This window comes from Cyprinus carpio, chromosome B2 (genome assembly GCF_018340385.1).
Source record: "Cyprinus carpio isolate SPL01 chromosome B2, ASM1834038v1, whole genome shotgun sequence".
In the NCBI taxonomy this organism is placed as follows: domain Eukaryota; kingdom Metazoa; phylum Chordata; class Actinopteri; order Cypriniformes; family Cyprinidae; genus Cyprinus; species Cyprinus carpio.
The window spans coordinates 8,430,410-8,458,248 of record NC_056598.1 but is presented as its reverse complement, the minus strand read 5'-3'; the positions used below and the strand labels follow the sequence as shown (position 1 = coordinate 8,458,248).

The window sequence follows — 27,839 nt, the reverse complement described above, 5'->3', positions numbered from 1 at the left end:
TAAATAAATAAAATATTTATTTTTGTGAAGAAAAGTAGCAGCAAGCTGAGTTTTGTAAGTAATTTTAAAGTGTCTTTTATTTCTATGAAAATTGTCAATTATATTTACATTTATTTTTATTCAATACTTTTAATAATAAAGTAATTTATTAGATTCTACAATTTGGACGTCAACGGGTCTTATCCAACTAATGCTTACTCCCCCCTCCTGGGTGGGGAGAGTTGTCTCAAGTAGACCTTTTAATAATGTATTCATGTTATACAGATGACTTTTGAATTAAATTAGCTGCTTGAGTAGGTTCATAGTGTTACATGTGATTTCTAAAGCAAAGACAAAGAAAGTGCACAAGCTTTACACAGAATCTATTTTCAGAACCCTTCACCGTAATAGCAAGAAATGCAATAGCAAGCATGGAAATTACATTAGCAATGCAAAGATGTTTTCCCCGACAAACTGTTTCCACACCCATGGCAGAGTAAGCCATTAAAATCCCATTTCAATTAATAAGAGATTCTAGAAATATTTACTAAGCGTTTGTGCTCTATCCTCTCCTTCAGTCCCCAGCTAGTTCTCAAGAATCATTAGGCTACTAGCCCTCAAAGGAAATGAGATGGCACAGCTCACAAACAAAAACTCATTTTCTAATGAAGTGAATTCAGTCACGTGATTGCATTAAAGAGATTGATCGATCACTCATCCTCATGATGTTACAAGATTTTCTTTCTTCTAGACCGCAAAATGAGATGCTAGGCAGGATTTTACTAAAGTAACTGAATGTATTTTGTGCCAAAGCAATGGAAAAGGTCCATAGTTTCATCCATATAAACTACTCTTGTGCACACTGTGTGAAGAGTTTTGAAAAAAATAATAAGTATTGAGAAATTCAAGCAATTATCAAAAAGTGTAATGTATACATGCATTATATGCCTTGGTGCTGTAATGACAATCACCAGCAGAGGGAACCCTTCTCTGTCTGTATGTCCTGCTTTGCTTACCAGAGAACACAAGCAGTGCTCAGTTTTTATTCTGTCTGAGACAAAAGAGGAGAATCTGGAAGCACAAGAGCCTATTTTTTCTACACAACTTAAGTTTTACATCAGGAGTATCAGTTGGATAAAATAAAGTACCAGAAATTATGTTATGTATGTTAAATTGTATGTTAAATCACCTCAACTATAGCACTCACTTTTTTAAACTGAAACATTTAAAAACTTTCCACACAGTTCTGTTGTTCTACCCTGCTAGTAGATTTTATGCAACATCCCAATGCTATTTCTTTTTTTGTATTTTGCCTTTTGTAGTTAATTGGGTCTCCAATGGCAGTAGTTGAAAGTAGTTCCAGCCACTTATTTTTATGCAAATTTTGGGATATTGCATACAAAAAAGGGTTGGAAACACCATAATGTGAATAGCAAGTTCATAATAAACATATGTGCTTGCTTGAGGTGAATGTTTTTTTGCGATGGAAACACTTTTACTAAATAAATTCCTAGATGTGCATCAAAAAAATTTAGATGAAAAACTTTAATTGGAAAAATACCACTGGACCATTATCATCGCACAAGCATCTCAAATCCTCCTCTGGTCCTTCAGAAATGCCAGAGCCAAAGCTTTTCATCAAAATGACTGGCTACTATCACCTAGAACTGTCTGACACCCAGACGCCACAGACATAAGACATCTGCTGCAGATCGCTGCCGAACATGAGGTTTGTCAGACAATTTGGACGTCAATGGGTCTTATCCACCTAATGCTTACTCGCCCCTCCGGGTGGGGAGAGTTGTCTCAAGTAGAGCTCAGAATGTTCTCTGGTCTCTTTGTGGCTCAGGCTTATGGAGGCCTTGCTGACTGTTCTTGGGCTGAGCTCACAGACCAGGCTAAGTTCTGCATCTGCTTATAGCACAGTGCTACTGGATAAGTTCCCCAAGCAGATATCAAACACCGATACAACTGGAGTTAAATTTCGATAGGGAACGCTCTGGTTACTCACGTAACCTTGGTTCCCTGAGATAAGGGAATGAGCGTTTTGTGTAACTGGCCGTGCTATAGCTGATGCGAATCAATGGCTGTTTCTTCAGTCGTATGATTCTAATGAGATGTCAGTCCGGGCCAACTTAAATAGCGGTCGGCTCCGCCCCTTCTGGTGGGCTCGAGCGCCATTGGTTTGTGCAGCTACACAAAAGTTAACCAATCAGGCTTCACTAATAGAGTAAACAGGAGTTTCCCCAAGCAGTCGTCAAATGACGATGCAACGCTTGTTTCGTTATCTCAGGGAACAAAGGTTACGTGAGTAACCAGAGCATTTCTTTTTTTATAGAATGATAAAGGCCCGTTCATACCAAGAACAATTACTATGAAGATAATTATAAAGATAACGATATTAGCGTCCACACCAGTGAACAATATCTTCTGTTTATTCTAAGCGCACGCTTGTCTGCCGTTTTAAATTTTCGAACTCTTTACAGCAGGATGGATTGGCTGTCAATTTTTTTGCGTTCCTCATCTGGGAAAAAAATAGTTTGAAAGTGATTCCAACGATATTGTTTTTCTTTGTCTTTATCGTTATAGTTGTGGTGTGGACTCTGCTGTTCTTTAATACTGAAAACGATTTTTAGAACTATATCTTTATCGTTATCTTTATAGTTATCGTCCTTGGTGTGAACGGGCCTTAAGAGTTATGCTGGCAAGAGACTGACCACATGATCTGCAGTGTTATTTTAGTATCACTGATTAAACTATTATAGTTGTTGATATTTTGAATTAGGTTTTATTTTTATAATTTATATTAAAATTTTTGTGAAAGTTTAAGTCATTTTGTTGCACGTTTTTCAATTATCAATTGTATTAGTTTTTAAATATGTCTATAGTTTATAGTATGTAGTTTAGTTTGCAGTTTCAGTAGTTTATACCCCCAGTTTTGATTCAGTTCTTTGTTAATCTCATCAATGTTTTTCACAATCTCATGCATTTTGTGTGTGATTTTTTTTTTCACACTTAATAAACATAAAGCTAAATTTTTGCCTTAACTCTACTCATAGCCAAACCATGAGATTGTTTTATTTCAGTTTATGTTTTTTGTTTGTTTTGTTTAGTGTTTTGTTTTGCTTTTATGTTAATTTCCCTGGAAGTGGTGATTTTGTTTTCTTGAAAATATAGAATGGAAACGCTGCTTCATTCACAAATGTATACATATACACAATTTTATACATATAAATAATTATCATGTTTTGTGATGTTTAACCAGAGGATTTTATTTGGCATTATTGCAGCAGTGGTTCTCAACCAGGGTCCTCAACAAACTTTCACATGTCTACAGAAGAACTTTAAAGTATTTAATTTAATACATTGTTATCATTAATATATTGGAATGACCAAACTAAAAAGCACATAAAATCAAGATTGTAAATTGGATGTTCTTTTTTCTTCCTCAATGAGTGTTACTGCAAATTTCTGCAATCACAAAATAATGATTAATTAATTTCATTTAATATATCAATATATGTTTGAAATGTTTGAAACCAGGCATATTTAGGCATAATTATAGAGGAAATACTGGAAATATCTTATTTCCAGTCTACAATTCCAGCCTTGAGTCTGAGTGATTCTATCAGCTTTGCTCATCTGGTGTCTGATGCATCTGGCTAAACAGCTTTTCTGCATCTGACACTAAGAGCATTTTTCATGATTTAGATAGTTTACGATGGTAAAATGTGGTTTTAGAAATGCTAGAGATATGGCTTTCAAATGAAAGACTGCTATCAAACAGCACACCCAGATTCCTAACTGATGACAAAGACTTGACAGATCAGCCATTAAGTATTAGACAGTATTCTAGGTTATTGCTTGTGGGCAAAGGTTTGGCTTCTGTTTGTTACTAATTTAAATGTATATTTAATTACTACTTATCCATTTACATATATATATATATATATATATATATATTTTATATATATATATATATATATATATATATATATATATATATATATATATATATATATATATATATTGACTATGCATTCCATGAAGTTTTGTAAATATGTATTTTTCTACAGGCCACAAAGAAATATAAAGCTGAGTATTGTCAGCATAACAGTGAACTAACACCATGTTGTTTAATGATATCTCCCCAAGGGTAGTATATACAGAGTGAAAAGCAAAGGTCCTAGTACTAAGCCTTGCAGTACTTCATACAGAACTTGTGATTGATATAATACCTCTTCATTTACTGCTACAAATTGATAACAGTCAGATAAGTATCATTTGAACTACAGTATGTCAATGCAATTCCACTAATGGCGACATCATTTTTGAGTCTGTTCAAAAGAATGATGTGGTTGATAAGAGTCAAATTCAGGACTAAGGTCCAGTAACACTTACAGAGAGATTGTAAATTGTATCTGAAGTTTATAATTTCTTCAGAGATGTGTATTGGTATATACTCCCTCACCATATCAGCAAAGTCACACAGGCTATAGATTTACAGATATGTCATACTTCCATTTGTTATATATTTTTTAAATGTACTCCAAATTGATTTTTTTCTATCCACGACCTTGATCTGCAAAAACATTTTTTTAAGTGTTCTTTTTTTCACCAGAGATAATTTAGTTGTATCATAATAAAGGCTGTGAATATTGTTTTATTTTATTAAATACATATTATATACATATATGGGACTTTATATATTGTTTTAATTTCTTTATAGACCACAAAAAGCCAAATTGAAGTCCACTGTGATCTAGGGCTGTACAAAAAAATAATAATAAAAGATTAAAATGAATACATTATTTTATTTATTTTTTTTATTTAGAACCACAGTGCCTTTAGTGTTTGCATTAAACAGACCACCCTTGGACTACCCATGGGCCGCTAAACTCTTTTAAACACTCCAGGAGACCGAACTATAAAGAGAAGCCAGTGTTTATATTAAATGTTCAGAAGGGGTTTTTTATTTATTGTTCTATTTTTATTTTATTTTATTTCCACTCTATTGTGTGTTTATTTTTATTTTGTTTAATGCTATCATTACATTTGCATGTGCAATGTAAAAAAAATATATAAAATTTTAAACAAGCTGTTCTGATATAACAAAACTGTATTTTCTGTAATTTAATTTTTTAGGCCATTGGCACCAGTGCTGACAAATAAAAAGCATAACACTAAACTATAAACAATAAATAAATTAATTAATCAATTTCACCAAAGTAAGCCCTGTAAAACTTATAAATCCCTCCAGTAAAGACTCTGAAACACTGTCCTACTGGTGGCTTTCAATGCATTGTTCTTCCTTTATTAAACTTCTAGTATCAATTTGCACACTTTTTCATAGATATTGCCAATTACATTTAAATGCTCACTGTCTGTCCTGTTTCTCTGACAACCCTGAACTGTTTAGCATTTAAAAGGCTTTCATGAAACCAGGTCAGTGAAGATGTAATCCTGGTGACATGACACATCACTAGAGAGCTCTCAGCCAGTTTGTCACAAATTCTCCACAGTGTATTAGCTCGTTCCTTCTCAACCACCCCAATTAAAACTTCATTAGGTTAAAATTGAGTAGTGTAAAATATGTGGCTTTAGGCTTTTGAAATGTATAAACACTATTAACTAGCTCACAGGTTACAATTTCATACTCATGGATCATAACAGTATTTGACGTCAAAGTATAATCTCTAAAATGGAGATGCCTAAAAATATATATTTCAAATTCTGACTATATTGTGGCACAACTTTACTGTATTATCTTCTTAGGGGACAGAATGGGTTTCTAACTTTTTAAGAAGACCTGACCTAAGCGATACATATTAGACAGTGGGCATATTATATTACTATTGAATATAGTACAGTTATTTTTAGACAGTGAACATATTATATAACTATTGAATATAGTAGAGTTATTTTTCAAATGTATTCCACTACAGGTTGCAAAAATAATTTGTGAAGTATTTTGTTGGTTAAGTTTGACTCTGGATTAATTATTAAAGTTGACATGAAATGAAAAACCACCATTCAAGAAGTTCAAGAAGTGAAAAATCTGCCAGTGCACTTATACACTTTTAAGATACTTTTTAAACCAGCCTAAATACTTTATCTTGTCCTTGAATGTCATTAAAAAAAAAAGAAAAGAAAAACATTTATTATAGCACATGTATTGGAAAGCTTTTTTAGCTTTAGCATAAAATTATAAATGTGCATGTGACAACTTACTGCTGGAGAATGTAATTTAAATTTATAAAACAGCTTTTTTTTATTATTGTATGTGGAATCTGTTCATAGAACAAGGCAGAAAATATATTATTTGTAGCTTTCTATACAATGTGAAAGCCTACCTGCGTAGTATTTCTCATACAAACATCCTTTATTCTAGTAAAAATACCTGAGACTACAAAAAGAACACTGACAAACCATATATTGTAGTAACTGTGAATTTATTGGATTCATGTTTCTATTCTGGCTGATGGTACCAGAAATCAAAATCCTTCACTACTTACTTGAAAAGCGACTGTACAATTTCTGCTGTAATAAATTTGAATTATTAGCTTTTTTTATATTGCTGGCAAAACTTTTAAAACGCTTTTAGTGGTTTTTTACTCTAATGGTGTAGTTAAACCATCCACCACTGAGACGCAACTGATTGTAGCAATTGTAAGCATATTCGAAGACCATTTGAAGATATTACCTCTGGAACTTCTGCTGTAATTACTGTATGACAATTCTGCTTGTTTTGAAATGTTGTTTTATTAACATAAACTGGGAGTATTTATATATTAAAATAATTAACCATAATTTCATAATTCCAGTTCCAATTCTGGGCTGGGTTTCTCGATAACGGTTGGTCTTAGCGCTTAAGAGCGTTTTCTACGAATCAATTTACGATTGTTCATTATTGTTTGACATGCGTTTCCCAAAAATGCACTTAACACAATCGCACGTAGATGTGCTTTAAGTGCTACTTAGGAGTCGCTATCCGTTTGCCAAGTGCTGAAATATCACCTTATAGAGTGGTTTGTAATTGTAGTAGCCTACTACACGCTCGTTTATTGTAATGTAAACCTAATGCTGCGTTCTAGACAACTCGGAAATAATAACTATAATACAAAATTATTATATTATATTATAATTTACATAAAAGTATACTTTATATAAATATATACATATATTATAGTACTACAGTATACAATATAGATAGGTTTTTTTAGTGTGATATGTATTGGTGGTTTTCGTTATGGTATGTAGGTATTTTATTTCCGGGTCCAGTACATTGCTGCTTTGACGCATATTTCCTACATTATTTATTTTATTAATTTTTTTTTTTTTTTCAGTCATTTAATTTAGATGTGTAATTCAATTTTTTTCTGCCCTTTTTAATTAGTTAATGTATATATTCATTTACAAAAAAAAAAAAAACAGAAAACAACAACAACAAAAAACGAGTAATAAAGTGTGCAATAAAGTACAATCAAATCCTTATATTATAATCACATTGCACTTGAATAAACTTAAAGGTGTAATCTGCCGATTGTCCTGCAGGTGCCCACATAAATCGGTCTTCTTACGATGCACTTAGGGCTTTACGATTACTCCAGAGCACTCTGATCTACGATGATTTTCAAGTGCTACTTAAGTTACGATGGTTTTGGAAAAACAGACCGTAATATTAAGATCAGTCGTACAATTGTTTTTACGAACTTCTTAGGCTTACAAAGCTTTTGGGAAACTCAGCCCTGTATGTTTTTCAATAAAAACCAATAAATACTGAGGGGGGAAAAAGAAGCATGATTTCAGTTTACAATCTTGTGTTTTCGTCACTGCAATACAGACGAGAACACCCATTATGGACAATTTTCATATGCAGCAATTTCCCGCTATAATTTTTCAGCTGCCAAAGCACTATTTTCACCTAAATAAAAATCTCCACTTCCTATGAACTTCATAGTAGCCTGCAACAATCATGCAAGCAATCTATCAACTTTATGGTTGTCCACACAAATCATTTAGTGGCTATTATTGTTTCATTTATTGGCTTCTGTGTCTATTTATATATTTTATGCATTTATTAAATATTGTAGCCCAAACCTTTGTGTGTAACCTAATGCAGTCAGGATGATTGTTCACTTAAAATAATATTTTAACTAGCCTAATATTTTAGATGTCACCACATGAAGAACATTTCAGGTTGCCTGACAAAACAGTTTACAGTCTAAGGATATTTTCAGGGTTTCATGTAGAAAAATGTGACTACAAAATTTTGGAAAGCTAAATGTGTTTGCATTACAGCTAGCCGTTTCATGTCTTATTGGATTTTTTTTTTTTTTTTTTTTTTCACCCACATACGACAATCTGGCTTATAACTTACACCTGACACAGTGATTTCTGTGCTGACCTCTCCAAGGCCAAGACGATGTCTGTCAGCTCTGTGGGTGATTAATGTAAACACTGAGCTGTTCTCCGACACCCTGCACTTAAAACAATTGAGCAGCATTATTCTTGGCGAGGGTTACACAAAAAGGTTCTCGTTCCCTGATGTACTTCTTTGGCTTTATATTTTGGAATGACCTGGAACTTTGCCCAGACACGTATATCAGCTCAGTTGCTGCCCGTTGGCATTTTTAGATCTAGGACGCTGTGTACTCGAGGCAGGTCCCCGGCAATGACCATCTGCTTCAGGAAATAGCTACACACCGTCAGAGAAATACTAAACCAGCACTGCTGAATACTGTATGATATCTGGCAAAGTGGCAACACACTGGCTTTATTGTATTGCTTTTTAATGCAGGATTTGAAATGTATGACTTTCTCCATACAACGAGAGAGATGGAGTGACCATGGAGCCATTTGAACTTCTATCGCATGACATTACAACACATTTTCTATACCTCATAAGCTCAAGATGCATGTAAGAAAAAATTAAATGAAGGTAAACTTAGCAACTTTTGTCCTTTGGCTATGCCAAATGATATGAAATTGACATTTCCCATGAAATCTGACTAAAAGCTCCATTCATAAATCGTAATTATAAGCTAACAGCTGTGAATCAGAGCAAAGCAAGGAGTTTTGAATCTGATCTTATATGCATAAGCTAAATAAATTCAATGCTTGTCCAAAACTTCTTATATAAGTCTAGTTTTATGCAAGGAAATTATTTTTTTATTTTATTTATTTATTTATTTTTGAGAGTGAGAAAGAGAGGGTTAAGTATCCATAAAGTTTAGTTCCAGCCAATCTTGCATTTTCTTACTACGGAACGATTGGAAAGAATCATAATCAATTCTGCTTTCTCAGCAAACCTAGTTATTCTCTGAGAGATTAATGCTTCACAACATCTGGATTTGCAATGGAAAATTCACATGCTATCCTTCCTTAAATAGACATTTCAAACCATTCCTTTGAAAAACACAGATCCATGTCACTTAAGAGCTTGAGCTAACACCTAGGTGTGTAATGCTTCCTGCTAAACACAAACACACAAACTTGCATCTGTCTTTGTCAAGGTCCAGGTATTAGATGTCAGTCTAGTCTATGAAGATATCTAACCCTGAGAAAAAACAATTACACATAATTTTCTTCCAGAAAAGTCTCAAGGACAGGTTCTATAGAAGACAAACGTATAGTACAGGAACTTATGAAGTTTGTAAAAAGAGATGAAAGGCACTGGTGGGACCTGGAATGACAGATAAGATAATCTTTCTTAATGACACAATGCAGATGTAAGCCAGAGTGGCTTGAACTCAAAATTGTGCTCTCAGATTCTATAAAACATTTTGTACCTGAAGTGTTTTAAACAAGTTCAAGGCATACAATAGTGAATAACAGACAGCAGTGTAAGTATCTTACATTTAATCTGACAAAGCACTCAATTATTTGCATTTATAACCTATTTGCATTTATAATAAAATTAAAAATGGGTGCATCATTTCACACTGTAAAGCTGAATGACAGATTTTTCATTTCAGGTTGAACTGTTTCTTTAACTATACTTGAAAATGTTCCACAACTCTATAAAATATTATACTAAATTAAATGTTTAGTCTTAATAGAATGGAACATATTTTCAAAAAAAAAAAAAAAAAAAAAAAAAAAAAAAAAAAATTAATTATCCTTTGGTGCTTGCCTTTCTATGAATCAGAAGACTTGATTACTTTAATTACACCGCTTATTACAGCAAATGTTGAGGCAGCAATAAACTTCATCAAAATACTGATCTCTAGATTTTAAAATAACATTGATTTACTACAAATGAACACATTTTTGGTTTTTAAAAGCCCAGCATTATAAAAAAGCCTCTCTTTTGTCTGAAAGACTCCTTGTTCATACCATAGGCATGCAGGGACATTGAGTAACACTGTTTACAAATCATCTCAATCAAAAGTGACACTTGGGTTGATGGTCCAAGATGTCATCATAATTCATCACATACTGTTTATAACGAAGGGGGTGGAAACATAGAGCTACAATAATAACAGCACAAATGATCTGTGTCATTCGTGGCACTGTACTGTATATTAGAGGGTAATTGGTGATTAATTCTGTGCTGATTAACAGAATCAAGCAACTGATGAGAGGAAATCTCTAAAACAGTTAAACGGTTCACCTTATAGTGTAATTTTTTATAAGTTAATATTTAATAAGCATCTTATTAAACAATTAAAATGACCTGCAATACAGTAAACCATAACACCATATCTGCATCTACAAAATCCCAAATCTTCCATTCAAAATTCTACTTCATTAAAGAAAGGCAAACAAATTTCAGTCTGGATTCACATCTGTTGTGTGCAAATGGATCAGAAGTGTAAATCCTCAAACAGCCACACAAGCAATATCTCTGCCCGCAATATCTCTCCCTGGCCTCCTCACATTCCTGCTAAGCTACTTACCCACATCAACACTGTTACCATTCAAAGTCAGATTACTAGTCAAATGAGATGTCATTCACTTCCTGACCTAGCTGTCTTTCTCCGCCTCCCAAACAAGGCTGATCCAGACAACAGAGTCTCCTTGTTGGACATCCGAATGGAACAAGGACCAAATTGGATTTAATAAAGGGGAAATCGTCTTGTTGGAAGGTTAATGTGTAAAGTGCTTGCTAATCCGCCTTACCTGCAACCTTTTAAGCTTGGCTTCATTAAACAGCAAAACGTGCTTTCAAGGGTTGCATGTGCCACGTCTCTGAACCAGGGCTATTCAAGGAAGTAGTTTAGCCAAAACTTAAAACAGGGTCTCTATTTACTCATCCCTTGTATTGTGACAATACATGTATTTATAGACAATTTCCATTTTTCCATATATAACACAACCTTAATTTGGGACAGGATAAGCATTATAATTATTCAGAGGCAGCATATTTATAGATGGATAGATTACAGATCTGTGCACATTCCATCAGATGCTTTATATGTTGTTTTTTGCAGCGTAGAGCAAGATAACCAATCACTCACATTTCTGTTGAGCTTATGAATGCAATGGCCAATCAGAGGCGCTTAGATTAGTCAGTGAGTCCCTGTTTCTAAAATGTATCATTTCTATATTGTTGGTTATTATTGGTAACAGTTTAAAATATTTTGACTAAAAGTAATTGGTCAAATTTAAGTATTTGGCATTACAGACAACACACATACAATAAAAGGCAGGGTAAGCGATTTTTCAAAAATGCTTTGGAAAAAACTGAATCGTGTCTACTCATGATGCAGAGGAGAGAGCGTTCAGTCTACAGGACGGAAATTAGCTGAGACGAGCGACAGAAAGATAGAGATGGCAGATAAAAAACAAAAGAGGAAAACTTCTGCGGAACAAAAGAAGGCTTAAGGCAAGAAGTAGGACTCGTGTAAATGTCGATGGAGAGAACTGGAAAGAACTCAAGGAGCGGAAGGCCTACGATCAGACACTGAGGTTGCTTTGTTTCTTCTCAATATGTGAGTAACACCGTGTCTACATCAGACGCATGCGGCTCTGTAACAGCTAAAGTCTGTCTACACTAGACGAGACAAAGCGACTGTTGAAAATCATTTGAAATTTGTGTCAATACATCAAAAATAGAATGCAGCAGTTTTCTGTCAGGAATTTGTCGTGTCGTGCCACAATTCTTTCAGTGTTTTGTTTTGTTGTGTATGCCTATTTATGTGTGGTGTACTGTTGTGTGCATAACTAATTATAACAAGTTCTATAGTATTTTGCCACGCCCCTCATGTCCTGTATAAACATGGTGTAACATTGGTTTTGCTTTGTTTCACAGAACTAATCGTTGCCTGGGTTGTGTATGTGTGGAGCGGAGCTATCAAAATAGAGTCAAGAACCTTTTGGGGCAGGGGCGTGTTTGTTTTGGTGATTTCAAATGTCAACATTGGCTACCAGAAATCCCTTACCCTGCCTTTAATAAGGTAATTATAAAAATTGCCCTGATGAATGTAAAAAAAAAAAATGCACATGGAAAAGCAATACAAGGGAGCGAATATTGACCCTTAATGAAAATGTTAATTTCTGACCCTGGCAGGGACCAAGTGTGTCGCACTAGCCCTTAAAAGTGAAGCCATTGAGTTTTGATCGCCCCCAGGTGGCTGGTCCCAGTATAGGTCATAAACCTCACCCTCTCCATGTAATCTAATGGGACGTGAGACAAACTAAATAATTAAATTTCACTTGAAATATTTTGTTTTCAAACATGGTTTATGTAATGTGATGAAGATTTTATCATGCTGATGTAAGTTAGGGTGTTCGTTTTAAAAATAAGTTAGGTTTTAGTTAGTTATGTGATACTATAAAAACGGGAGTGTGACGTCATGATTGACAGCTGAGACTGTCAGCTTCTCTAAGCGAACTGAGACTTTTTCGGGATCTTCAGGAAGAGATTGGAGTTGTATTTACCTTAATTTAAGACAAGCCTCTTATACAAAAAAATCAGCAGACAAAAATTGCCCTACTGGGACAATGGCGGCTTCACTTTTCTTGACTTGAAGTGAATGAAGGTGCGTCGTCCATCTTTTTTACAGTCTATGGCAGGGACACGTTAAAATGATCAAAAATGACAGTGAAGACATTTATCCTGTTAACAAAAAAATTATATTTATATATTTAAAAAATGTTTTCTATTCATCAAAAAATACTAAAAAATATTTCTGTATTTTTACTGTATTTTTGATTGAATAAATGCAGCACTGACAAGCATAAAAGATGTTTTTAAAAAAGAAATCTTAGCAACCCCTTTACAGTGGCATTAAGATGCACCAAATGTGAAGTCAGTATGTGTGTGTGAGCGGTGCTGGATTAGTCAGAATACAATGTGTGCAGAGAAAGCTCATTTAAATTGGCTAATTGGACTAATACCATGCAAGCCTATGTTTAAAAATAAATTAAAGTTTGCTATGCTAAATAACTCCTAGTTGCATTTCTCTCCTTTTGTGTTTATGTCAATACAAATACGCAAAATGCTTATTTTTGACTGTTGGACCACTCCAAAGTTAAACCTCTTAAAATTAGCCTAATAGAATTGTATGTAATCCCATCCAAACTGTCTGTTTCTCATGATCTTATCTCTGGATTTAGATTCCTTGGGTCTTTAGTACTTTCTCAAATGTTTAACATATTGTAATTGCAACACCCAGATTTTCTTCATTTCAGTCATAACTATCCATTTAAGACATTCTTCCCATTTAAAACACACATTACACTTTTTTTTTGTCTACATAATCTATTAAGATCACTAGCTCATTACAAGCAAATTCATCTGAATAAACACAAAGTAAACTTTTAGAGAGTTTGCCAATCTAATATGAATTTTCTTATTAAACTACCCAGTGTTTCCAAGATAATTTACTAGATAACTTACTACTAAACTAAAACTAAAATCGAAATTGTAATATGGCTTACTATGCTTATCAAATCTCAAAAGGCTGTGAGTTATTATACTTAATTTAATAAATTATTGAAATTATTGAAATTTAAATACAACAAAGTAAAAAATAAAATCTAAATATTTTATTTTAATAGCCATATATTACTGTTTTAGGAATAATTAGTAATAATAAGTTTTTATATATTTTTTTGTATATAAATTGTGCTTCCTAACATATTAAAAATATTATGAATCAACCTAAATACATTGTCACATCATCAAAACTAACTTAAATTTTTGATCAAGTCGAAATAGCTCTTTAAAGTAACAGTTGCAGGTCTTTTTACAGTGAAGTATGCATGCAGAAGGCTGAGTGCAGGCTGAAATGACCACTGTGGCCCTATGAAGTAAATTACGCTGGAACTAATTCTCAGCGATCACAAAGAGGCTTTCAGCTGCACACCACACTCTGACCAGCTCTTGAAGGTTACATTACCATCACAAAACCGTCCAAACTGTCCAGAAGAAAAGCAATGCGCTTAAAGAAAATTCAGGGAATTCTAATAGAACTCCAATACTTCACGTCCACATAAGCAGGAACATGTGTTTTATATGAGCAGCTTTAAATAGTTAATCTGTTGCTCTTCTCTGTTTGCTGATTGCCATCTGATGCAGACGTATAGATTAAGGGTAATGATAAAGTGCTGACAAAGGCACCTTTTTATCAGACAGTACAGCCAGCTGAGGCTATTTACAGCCACACAGGAATCTCCTGATTATATGTCTTCAGTTTCAATGAATGGCATGTAAGCATTGTAATTTAAATTAAAATTGTTACTTGTTGAACAAAGTTGTTGAACAACCCTTTGCATCCCTTCTATACAGCTGTTTTTGTACAGCTGTGAAGTGCTGTTTCTTTTAAACATTACTTTTAATCACGGTTTTGCATTCACTGTGAATATTTACAAAATCATAACGTTTTAAACAAACAATATAGAAGGTTATGCATAGTCTGCACAATTTTACACAGCCGTTTCACTTAAACTGAAATGTGATTTCTGCAGCCCTAGTGTTACCAAACAAAACTGCAAAGCAATTATTGTTTTCAGACAGGTTTTGTCGGCAATTGGTCAGACACACAGATAGTTCCACCCCCAAAATCATGGATCAGCACAGAATGGAAAGGTTAAGCAACAAGAGCAGTTTGGCCCAACCATTCTCATTTTTAGCCGCTCCATTCTGTGCTGATCTGTCCCAGCCAGTACAGATTTTCACTTTGTTGTGTAATCATGGCATGCCAAACCAAGCTTAAGGGACTATTTAGACAACGTTTTCAGCCCAAAATGTGAAACTTTTTATGCATTTTGCCTGTTTATTTACACGACAATGGCGTATTGGGGTTTCACGGTGCAAATTTTTGAAAACTGAACCGTTTTCGTTTCCGTGTAAACACCCAAAATGGGAATCTTTGTAAACTGTGATGTCATGTGCGTACGTAGTACGTGTCAGGTATGTAGACATGCTGAGTACAAGTCGATTTTAAAGGCAAGCGTGAACAAACATACACGATGGTGGAGTACATGGTACTGTTGTTGGTGTTTAAGAGTTTGCTAACGCTTCTTCAGCAAAGTGTGGATTTACTTCAACATTACAACCAACAGCGGAAACGCATCATATACAACATATAATCGTCACTTCCCTACAGGTACTGTTTACTAACAAGGTGACAGTGCCAACTACTGGCCTGGCATACGTAATACAGCGCTTTTGGCTGTTTTCGCGGATATGTGTAAACACGAATCCTTTGAAAACATTGTCGTTTATACAAGAAACTTTTTAAAAACACAAGGTGAAAAAGTTTTCAGTTTTTGACTACATTGTTGTCGTGTAAACGTAGCCTAATGGAAATCGTTTGTTACCATTTTTAGAAACATTTGGCTCGTCGAACGTTTGGCTATTGTCTTTAAACTAATAGCATGATTTTGGGTGCTGCACAAGGCCTATCTGTGTCTCTGTGGAGAACAAGGCCTATCTGTGTCTCTGAACAATTGGCGACGAAGGCTGTGTTCAGGAAATTTGTCTAAAAACAATCATTGTTTTGTAGTTCTGTGGAAAAGCAACTGTAGATGCTTTTGTCAGGCTGGTTGGGATTGAAGGAGTGGAATCCTGGAGACATCGCGACCTTCATAATACATATATTTGTTTCTTCTTGAATAATTATTAATCAAAGTAACATTTATACATGTTGGAAAATAAGTTGAGTATTTATTTTGTCTGTTTTTTTTCTATGAAGGTGGTTTCTTTGTTTGTGGGTGTGTGTGTGTAGTGAACCATATTTGATAAGATTCAGGGCAGAGCCCGGCAACCTTGAAGTACAGATAAGTGTTCTCTGCGTATGTGTGCGAGTGTTTGTCTTTGCAGCTAGAGGCAGAGACAGCCCTTGGAGGAAACCCTCATTTGCCGCCACCCTTTTGTCCAGGGTATCCAAGTATAAGTCTCTGGAGAGACCTATTGCGTCTGATCACTTGTCACCAAAATAATCACTAGAAGATATGCTTCAAGTTTTACGTCCATGTGTGAAGATTTTCTAAGTTTATATATGTTTCGACCAACTTGCTTACCTATGTATTGACGTAATTAGTGACCTCTGTTAGAATATAATTACTGGTGTTTCAAGCATGTATGAGAGCGGCCTACAAACTCCATCGCGAATATTGAAGCTGGCTTCTGCCGATGAAACTGCAAACTATATCCTTCAGTAAATTGTTCTTCAGTTGATTGCATCTCTGATTCCTGGTCTTTATTCAACACACCTGGTCCTTGGGTTTTAACTGTAAATTCCCCTACAGGATGCTCAAGCAAACAAGTTAAAATTTTGATAGCACAAATCAACCTTCCAGTGGCTACAAAAACAATTCACACTTCAGCTGTAATACCCATTGGTGAACAACACTAGCTGAAAAAACAAGAGAAAGACATATAAAGCGTTTAATTTTTCAAATACTACAAGAACTAAGATGATATATAAAGGAAATTAGAAGTGTGACAATGTTGTGATTTAAGGCTGGTATACACTACACAACTTTTATAAGCATCATACACTGAGGATCACACTACAAGACAACTCAAGCAGTAACATGCACCTTCTTGCTAGTCAACATTATTTGTGTTCTAAAATCAGCACAAAATATTTAAAAAAAGTCTGATATCTTCAGACTGGATGGAAGTTAAAATTGGAGTCTGTACCTATCACTACAAAAGTTTCCGACTGCTGCAAATCTGCAGACTGTCTCTGAATTTTGGCAACTTTCGTTGACGCGTCAAAACTACAAATCTGGCAAAAGTTGTGTATCAGCTATTTTTTTTAATTAATATGTTCCCTTATCCTTTTTTTATAACTTACTTACCATGTCTGAAAAATTGCAAAAAAAAAAAAAAAAAAAAAAATAATAATAATAATAATAATAATAATAAAGGTTTTAGAGTGTTTTTTTTTTTCGATTGACACAAGGCCAGAGATTCAAGCATGTTTGAAAATGCAATCTGTCCCAATGCTTTACTGTCCTTTTTTCACATCACAATAGAGAGAATGATTCATCAAAACAACAACAACAACAACAACAACAACAACAACAACAAAAAACCCTCCAACCACATATCATGAGTAGTGGTATCCTGATGCATGAAGGTCTTCATTTGTTTCTGAATAGAAGGTTGTGAACCCTCAAGGAGGATATAAAACCATAAATATACATCACTGGTTGTAATAAAGTGCATATAACATCAAAACTAATAACTTTCTTGCAATGTATGTCTCTTACAACGAAAGGTCTTTGCAGACTCAGACATCGTCATCGACATGGTTGGATACAAGTCTTATCATTGCATAAACAGGATACATCAAATAAATCTGGTTGCAAAGTGTAAGCAAACTGGGTGATCACACGTGTCGCACTTGAACAATGTTACAAGACATGAAGCTTCTACCACACCGTTACAATCATTACAAAAGAACCAAGCTATTAGAAGAATCCTCCGTTGCTCGTTGCACACTTCTGATTTTAAAATACCAACATTGCGAATGCAATCTGAGCAGCACGTTAATGCGCATCCATACGTTTATATGAAGCTAGACAAACACTCAGCTGCTGGACTTACCTTCCAGATCCAGGCCATCTTAAGACTGAATAATAGCTCGCAGTGCTGAAGTGCTCGTCCCTATCTATAGACGGAAAGGCAAGTCTAGGCTGCTTAATGATTTATTCATATACGCCATGGATGTCCGACGCTGGTGTTGAGGTGAAACATTTCAGTAAATATTGTGGAGTACCGTTATTCATGCTCTATTCCCTGTTCTACAGAGCTCGGGTTGACGTGCGCTCCTATTGGCTCATAGCTACGAGAACCCCGCCCCCTTCATCATGTGACTGATATTTCATTCCTGTGCCGTTGTTCAACGCTCTGCAATGGAAAGGATGGCCAGTGTGGAGGACAGTAACTTCACTATTGTTACAATGTTATCCATGCGGTAATGACGACTTATCATTGTCTGTTTAGATTTGCTTTAATGTTACAGCATTTGTGCACAAGGAGATAGAAGAGCTCACTGAATAATTATTGCTTATAAAAACACAAAATAAACTGTTTTGTGAGGTGAAAATATTGACATAACTAAATAAATGTGGTTACAAAAAAGGTTACAAAAAGAACTGACAAAAATATAGATAGATAGATAGATAGATAGATAGATAGATAGATAGATAGATAGATAGATAGATAGATAGATAGATAGATAGATAGATAGATAGATAGATAGATAGATAGATCTGCAATGAAAATTATGGTCAAAGTTTGAATGAAATGTGCAAATGTGTAGTCAAGCTAAACTAGGTCACAGTAACATGAAAGAGTGAGAACTGCAGTTGATTCTACATGATTACACAGCATTCAAGGTCATGAAGTGGGCAGCACAATGCGACTCTGGCTCTGTGTTAATTCAGGCATTGTGAGGTTCTGTGAGATGGATTCTGAATGATGATCTCTCTTGGGCTCTGTAATTCTCTGCCTGTGCTGACAGACTCAACAACGCAGCTATGCCAGAGAAAGTTCGCTCTTAAAGGGATAGTTCACCCAAAAATGTCAATTCTGTCATCATTTTTCTCACCTTCAGGTTGTTCTTGTGCTGCGCACAAATGAAGATATTTTAAAGGATGTTGGTAACCAAACAGTTAGCCATTACATTCTATAGTATAAAAAAACTATTAAATGTGAACTTTTGTGTGAACTATCCCTTTAGATCTTCAAGCATTTCATGATAAAATATGAATGTTTATATTTTCAAAAAACTTCCATTAGCAGCTTGCACAAGGCTGTGGACATTCATTCATTTTATTTATTTATTTATTTATTGGTTTTTGAAAGTAATTAAGGCTCTGAGACATAATGCTAACTTTACTAGAGAGACAGAGTTACTTTATTATTTTACATCTGTAGTGATGCCATAAAATACAGCTATGACCTCTTAAGACATATCACTGCACAGTCCTATTCTCAACCACTATTTTCATCAGTCTTAAAGGAATAGTTCATCCAAAATGAAAATGTACTAATCTTTAGAGGCCATCCAAGATGTAGATGAGTTTGTTTCTTCATCAGAACAGATTTGGAGAAACTTACCATTACATCACTTGCTCACTATAGGATCCTCTGCAGTGAATGGGTGCCATACAATAGCTATCGACTTCCATTGTCTAAAAAAAAGTCTATGGCTATCGTCAACTGTTTGCTTATACCAACATTCTTCAAAATATATTATTTTGAATTCAGCAGAAGAAAGAAACTGATGAAGAGATGAAGAGATACGTAGTTCAAAAGTTTTTGCGTTTTTGAAACTAGTCTCATATGCCCACCAATTCTGCATTTGTTGATTAAAAATACAGTTAAAAACGTAATCTTGTGAAATATTACTACAGTGCTTTAAAAAAAAGTGTAGGGTAAATCTGATATAGGCTACTAAAGCAACTCACAATCCCATGATGCATTGTGAATGACATAAGCAAATTAAAAACAATAGTGGAACACAAAACTATTCATTTAAAGATGTTGAATACTGTATGTCTATAAGAAACTAATTATTCAGCTACAGCTATGCACAGTTCAAAAATGAGGCAGTTTTATTCCTAATAAGAATATTTATTATTGCCAGCCACCTTAAACAATGTAAATACAGTTTGAACATTAAAGTTCCCCTATTAGGCTATGGGTAATGAAAGGTTCATATTTCGGTTTTGGGAGTCCCAACAACAGGTTTAAATGCATTAGAGCTGAAACAACTAATCGATTTAATCGATTAAAATCGATTATTAAAATAGTTGTCAACTAATTTAGTAAATCGATTCGTTGCTAAATAATTTTTATATGCTGTAATGGGCTCATTTCGTGCATATTTTAAATCTGCTGGTGGTGACCAAAGTGTGGCAGTAACAGAGCCACCGGAGGTTTTTACTCAGCCAGTACAGCAGGAGAAGTAGCGAGTAGCCAATAGCCGGGCTCGTTTTATGTCACGTGCTTCCCGCACAGCGTCTCTCTGTTCTGCAGCATTCAGCGTGATGGGTGAGGCAGGCGGCAGTGAAGTAAGCTCGAGTAAGAAAAAGAAAAAAGCGGAAGCTAAAACTAATCGAACGAAGTCATCCAAAGTGTGGGAGCACTTTACTTTGAGCCTTAAAAAAAAGAAGAGTAACCTGTTTTCTGCGGCAGGAAACATATCCTCTAAAAAGAGAGCAAGCCTAAGCCCTGAACATTTGGACATGTTGACCTTTTTGCACTGCAATGCAAAGTTTTTCTCAAATAATGAGTGAATAGTGTTCTGCCTCATTTCCCACAGGTAGTCGAATTCCTGTCAGTTCAGGCATAAGCTGTCGGGTTAACATTTATCGCTTTATTACATTTTTGAATTTTGCACTGTTATAGGGACCACTACATATTTAAATCCGATGAAAATCACAGTGTGCAAAGACTTTTATTTGTGCAGATTCTGCAGTACAATGTTGTTTGCACATGTTTAGTCGTAAAAGCTGTTGTACACATTGCTTTTTAACAATTAACATTTAAAGCTTTGTCGTTTACCAGTTCATAATTCTGTCTTGCAGCCTAATTATGACTGAATGAGAGAGGTTAATGTTTAAATGTATTTGAAATTAACTTTTTTCTAAGTATTCACTGCTCTTTTTCACACAGCAGGTTTTTTGTGTGTCCAATTTTTTTTTCCTGACAACCTTCTGATGGATTTTACTTTAAATTTTATTTTAAAAGTGAGTTCCATTCAGGTTTCATGCCATTGGCACTTTATTGGAAGGATTGTTTACAATTTCACAGCATAAGCTATAAAGCTGTGTTTCCCAGGAAATAAGCTGTGTGTTTACAGGAAAAAAATAATAAAATGCAATTTACTGCAATTTTAATTCTGTTTTATTCTTATTCTTTGTGATAATATGTTCTGAAAGATTCCTTAATAAGCTTTGTTCGGGATGTTAAAGTACTTTAGGAGCCCTAAGGACTGCCATGGTGAAAACATTATTTGAAATCTCCTTGTGAAATTTGCTAGAGTATGTATGGGTCAGTGTTTTGATTGCAGAAGAGTTCGACAAAGGATAACCAACACATAATAAAACACAACTCCAGGTATGATTTGATGAGGATAAGACAATGCAAAATGGTTAAAATCTCTAAAAAGTCTATGTTGAATGATAAAGACCCTTTGTTAATAATTTACTTGGGGAAAAAATGGTCAAAACTAAAATATAAGTACATAAACCGATTCATCGATTAATCTTAAAAATAATCGACCGATTAATCGATTATCAAAATAATCGTTAGTTGCAGCCCTAAAATGCATGCAAGGTCAAAAAACACTTTCACTGTCAATAATATGCATTTATTTTTACCTTACTTGCTCAACGACTCCCAAACGATTCACTCAATGATTAATTTTTTCCAAACCCCTCCTTTACGTGATGCTAATCTGCGGTGATTGGTCCGATTGGTCTCATTTCCACTTCATCTCGCCTGTAACGCCTGATAAAGCAGCGTTTGTGAGCGCAGTGCTGCTTTGCGTACAGCTTTACTGGGGAAACCGCTAAAGCGGCACCTAGTGGCAAAGAATGAATTTGCAATTTAATTCAGACCAACGCGAAAAGACCAACAAGTGGGCAGGCAATATGCTAATATTTCATGTTGACGTCAACATGAAACAGCTTGGGATTCGTTTTAAAAATGACTCGTTTCAATGATAATGTCAACTCTTTCTTATGAGAGACAATAACGTTATACATGGTGCACTTTCAGATTTAAAACTTTGCAGGATGTTTTCATTCACTTAGAGCTGTGTCCTTTCTGCATGAAAGGTAATTTTCAAAAATTCATAATAGGGGCACTTTAAAGGGATACTCCACCCCAAAATGAAAATGAATCCACAAGGATGCGCTGTTTTCTTTCAAATAAAATAGTAAATATACATAGAAAACACTTGGCAGTGTTTACTTGGCAGTCTATGGGACAGTCACAAGCCTCCCTGATTTCATCCAAAATATCTTAAATTGTGTTCCAAAGACGAACAAAGCTTTTACGGGTTTGGAACCACATGGGGGTAAGTGATTAATGACTAAATTTTCCTTTTGGGGTGGAGAATCCCTTTAACACTGCACTATGCTTACATGAAGGTTAATAAAAAAAATATATTAAATTAAAATATAACCTACTATACCTATAAGTTAATTAAAAACTGTACTGTACGTAAATGTAAAGTAAAAAAATGTACAGTACTTGATCAAAATAATTAACACAGGCATCATTTAGTCACCTTGCAAACTTTTTAAAAGTGTTTTAACATTAATTTATATTTTATATTTAATTCAGTGATTTCTCTGTGTACCATACTTTGAGAATCAGTGGCCTTAGACTACTAAATCATAAGACAGACTAGTTTTAGCATACACTTGTTCCAGTTTCCTCTTTAGCTGCACAGTGCTTTTCATCATTTCGGGTTGCAACAAAAGCATATAGCTTTTAAGAATATTAAAATACGAATTGATCAAACTAAAAGTAGTATCATAATAATTTCCATATTCCATTACCGCTCATATAACAAAACATTTCATTCAACATTAAACATTGCCAGCACAAAATGAAATGTACAGAATAAGACATACAGAAAGAAATATTATTTTAAGACTGAGCCTAGAGACCTAATGATAAGTGGAAACAAACAAAACCAAGAACTAACATCAAGCTGACCTGCGTGGCTGTATGTGTGCTTTTCAACTGTATCCCAGAGAAAAGCTGTGTTAAACACAATTGAGCCTCAGGCAAGCTTTAAGAAAAACTCACTTAATAACTAGATGAGAAAAAGGCCACAGGAAAAAAAGTACACCAGGCTATGCCTTAATTTTAGATTTAGATTTTGTCGGTGTCAGGATCTTGGACTGTCCGTGTCTTGTTTTGCCCCCATTTTGGTTCCCTTATTTGGTCATGTTCCTGTCCTCGTTTGGTTAATTAGTTTAATTATCATCATGTACACCTGTGTTTCCCCAATCATCACCTGTATAAAGGTCCTAGTCTGTTCAGTCTGTGTTTGTCAAGTCTACTTGTTTACTATGTGTGCCCCGATTGTGGATTATCTCTTGTGTCTGGATTATTAAAGTCTGTGTTCGCTATGCCACTTCTTCCGTTGTTCCTCGCTTCACGCTCCTCACAGTAGTGATGTGACAGTTGGCATATTGTTTCAAAATGATCATTTGGTTTAAGTATTTTATATATATATATATATATACAGTGGCAATGTGAAAGTTTGGAAACCCCCTGCAGTCTGTGAAAATGTGAATAATTTTAACAAAATAAGAGAGATCATACAATTTTTTTTTTATTTAGTACTGCCCTGAGTAAGATATTTTACATGAAAGATGTTTACATATAGTCCACAATTTTTTTTAAATAATCCCCTTCAAAAGTTTAGGGACCCTTGGTTCTTAATATTGTGTGTGTGGGTTACCTGGATGATGTACGACTGTTTTTTTTTTTTTTTTTTTTTTTTTGATGATGATTGTGCATGAGTCCCTTGTTTGTTCTGAACAGATAAACTTAACAGATAAATATGCATTATCAAGCAACTGATAAAATGAAAACTGCATACTTGTCAGGATATTCAGAGTGAAGGCATTATCAAACTCTCTGTAGCCTGAAGTAGTTGTTTACTTGATGGTGATAAACTAGATTAACCGATAAAGAGGGTAAATCTATCGCTTTGAACTTTGCTTTGAAGTGTTTCATGCACTAATTAGGACTGCATCCCTAATCCATCCACAACAATTAAAGGGATAGTACACCCAAAATTAACATTCTGTCATCATCTACTCATCCTCATTTTGTTCCAAACCTGTTTAACTGACTGTCTTCTGTGGCATGCAAAAATAGAAGTTTTGGATAATGTGCTACAGTAGTTGCTCTTCTCCATGTGATTGCAATGAATAGGAACCAAAGCTTCTAAAAAGATGCAGTCTTTTTGCCATCAGTCCAAGTTTTCTGAACTCATACTATAGCTTTGGGAGAGAAGTAGTAATTTCTGTGAATAGAATGTATAATGCAGTTTTTCCAATATTAGCAGGGCTGTGATTATTTATTGATTTATTTATTAATTTTCTGTTTTTGCTCCTCCAATAAAAATAGCTCCAAATGCGGCCAAAGCAAAATCAATCACACCTCTGAGCAACACACAGTTGTGTTTCAACCTTGAATAAATCAGTGTTTTAGAATGAATTGCTTGAGTGATTCATTTTTATTTGCCAATCAATTTATAAGCAATTTACATGACAGTATTCACTTACACATCCATCAAAATGCAGTACATTAGTTAAACAGATCTACAGCGATCATCATATAAATCATTTAAATAATTTAAAAGCTTTTCAAACCAAGTAGTAATTCAATGTTTCATTTAAATTTTAAATATGAAATATGGATTGATTATAAATGCCACATTTAGTTGCCATCTTTATCTATTTAAACACAGTGTGTGTGTGTGTGTGTGTGTGTGTGTGTGTGTGTGTGTGTGTGTGTGTGTGTGTGTGTGTGTGTGTGTGTGATCTTTCCAGTAAGATTAACTTTCATACCTTTCATTCATTCATCAAGACTTACGAAGAAAGTTTCCAAGCCAATAAAAAGCATTAAGCTTTTCAAAATAATCTATTTTTCTTCTTTTTTATATTTAATGAGTTTTATTAAGTACACACAAGAATACCTTTCATAGAGTTAATTAATATTGGAGTAATACTTCAAGATTTATATTTTTTGTTATTTTTCTTAGGATTACTTGATTGTCCATTCATAATTTTTTTTAGAAAAATCATGTTCAAATGTACAGTATGTATCATATATGACACAATAGGCTATTCATGTAAATAAGACAAATTACTGGGATAGAATATAGAGTGACAATAAATATAAAAGGATATATTTATAGTGTGCCTCCTTATAATTTAGCTCCAGGGACAGAGTTCCTGTGCTATGCTATCATTGCTCTGTGCTGAATAGTATTAGAGGAGTTAGTCAGTGCATTGACTGTTAGAAATATTTTGACATCAGTTTAAAGGACAGTACATGTACATTTTTCAGTATGTTTGCAAACAACCAAAGTACTAGCGTTGGTTAAGTAATTTCTGAAATGTGAACTTGTAGAGAGAGGCAGTGGGATGAAAGCAATTAATGCTGCCCCCAGGTGGCGGGGAGAGGAAACACAACCACTGACACCAACCTCATTCCATTTTTATTATTATTTTGTTTTCTAATAATTTTTTATACCTTTTTTTACAATTCATTTAACCTTTTGAGCAGTACGGTCCCACATATGGGATTCTTATTTCCGTGCCCCTGAGAGTATGGTCCCACATATGGGATTTAGAACGTTCGGTGACGTCGCATAACTGCTAAATTCAAACTGCGTTTTTTCGCGCGTTGGCTGGCGCTGAGCCAGAGAGAGACGTGGAGTGCTCTTGTCATATTATCACAAACTATGCAGTATTATTAACCACATAATGCATATTTTAGGTTTCAGACATTTAAATACACATAAATACTAGTAAAACAATACATTTAGAGTTGAAAAGTACACGCATATGTCTATGGAAGCGACAATAATAATCCATTCAAATTTAATTTGCAGACCGTTTTTTATTCATATCAGATACACATAGTGTAAGTAACTATAAAGTTCACTCTATTCTTCACCCAGTTCATCGGCCACTTATTACCTGTATTTCGGGAGAAATTGATGAATTCACGTGCTGTAAATCCGACTGACAGGACTCTCTGAACTGCAGCGCGAACAAACATGGCGGCGCCCGTCTCACATTACAGATCACGATCAAGATCATTTAGAAAGGTTTTTAAACGACAAAACACACTCATTTACACATATTTATGAATCGGAATATCAGATTGTTCATGACATGGTATGCAAGTTTGTGAATATTTTAAATTAAAAAAGGAAAAACGAAATAAAAGCGATCCATCTGTCATACCTTCAATACCATGACTTAGGTGCCCTTGAGCAAGGCATCGAACCCCCAACTGCTCCCCGGGCGCCGCAGCATAAAATGGCTGCCCACTGCTCCGGGTGTGTGTTCACAGTGTGTGTGTGTGTTCACTGCTCTGTGTGTGTGCACTACGGATGGGTTAAATGCAGAGCACGAATTCTGAGTATGGGTCACCATACTTGGCTGAATGTCACGTCACTCACTCACTCATACAGTGTTATTGTAGACGCGGTGTGTCACGTGACAAGCCTGACGCGTCGCCATGGAAACAGTAAGGGGAACGTTCTAAAATAACGGTCGTCTTAAAAAAACTCACTCTGGGGGGACCGCTGGAATATTTTAAACTCACCACTGAAAAGGTTAAATAGTCCTGCATTGTACAAATGTGTTAAAAGTACAAATCAATTATTATTAAGTCATATTCAAGTAATCTACAAGTATAAGAATCAATGTAGCATCTCACACGGTGGGAAATTGCTTTATTATATAATTCAAGAGTGTAAAGAATCGCTTTCAATAGACCACATTTGCTGGAACTTTAGCACTGGAAATAATATGAGGAAGGTGGATTTGGCTCTGTCTCTGAAGGGACCCATAACAAGGATGGCCTTTGGTTGGCTCTGAAATTTTCAGCAAAGTCAGGGGATTTGCAATTCATCAGCCTTCCATGTAGGCTGCAATCTGTCACGGTTTCAGTTGATAATATTTTAGATTAATGTTAATAACATTACAAATGTCTAAATGAATAAACAGTCTTCAGTTTGTTCAAGACCAGGTTAAATCCTTATTTGAGAAACCACTTCCATCTAACCATCATAAAAACTCTTTTATCTATAGCCTGTTCATCCTGGATCATTTCCTCTAGAGGTGACCCTGACAGTAAAGACCCTCAAGCTGTCCTCACATCATTAAGCTTCTGGAAATCACCGGACCACCCTGACCATTACATAATGGTCTTGGAGCACCTTTTGCCCTCCAAGGACATGCTCGTCTTTTGGGAACACTATAGAAGCCTCTTCAAGTGAGGAGTTGACGGGGCAAGCGATTGAAGAGGCTGTCAGGTGCCGTTCGTCTTCTATCAGGACATGGAGATGGAGAACCTTCTTGTCAACAACGACACTCTGGAGATTTTGGGTGTGAGGTCCTGCTGAAAAGATCTATTGTTGGCCTTCAAACCTGTAGTTTGGAACTTAAATTCAGCTAACACCATATGGGTTGCTGTAATAACCAGCAATTTTAATCTCATGAAGGAAAATAATGAGAAAGATGTTTGTTGTCTAATGTTTTAGTTTTGCCAGTGATCTACTTGCAATATTTTATGAAATAGGTTTAAATAATTTGTAAAAGTTTGAATGTTCATATTTTATGAATGGTGCCTCCCCTTTTTGTGCATGTATTGTCTGTTGCAGGGTGTCCAGTCCTGC

General features: G+C 34.9%; 1 protein-coding gene across 4 annotated transcripts in view; it reads right to left on the bottom strand.

Annotated features, from left to right (window-relative positions):
* LOC109103371 (alpha-N-acetylgalactosaminide alpha-2,6-sialyltransferase 3-like) overlaps window positions 1–18,213 on the bottom strand; it is a 131,487-nt gene extending 113,274 nt beyond the window's left edge. For 2 of the 4 annotated variants that reach the window (XM_042719291.1, XM_042719292.1), the window contains exon 1: window positions 17,990–18,210. Coding sequence is in view for 2 of the 4 variants with exons in the window: in XM_042719293.1 (XP_042575227.1) it covers window positions 17,990–18,007 (18 nt within the window). In the remaining 2 variants the exon portion in view is untranslated. Of the gene's footprint in view, window positions 1–17,989 lie in introns of all 4 variants that reach the window. The other 2 variants (XM_042719293.1, XM_042719290.1) reach the window with 2 other exon arrangements.
* Between the last annotated feature and the right edge of the window lie 9,626 nt (window positions 18,214–27,839).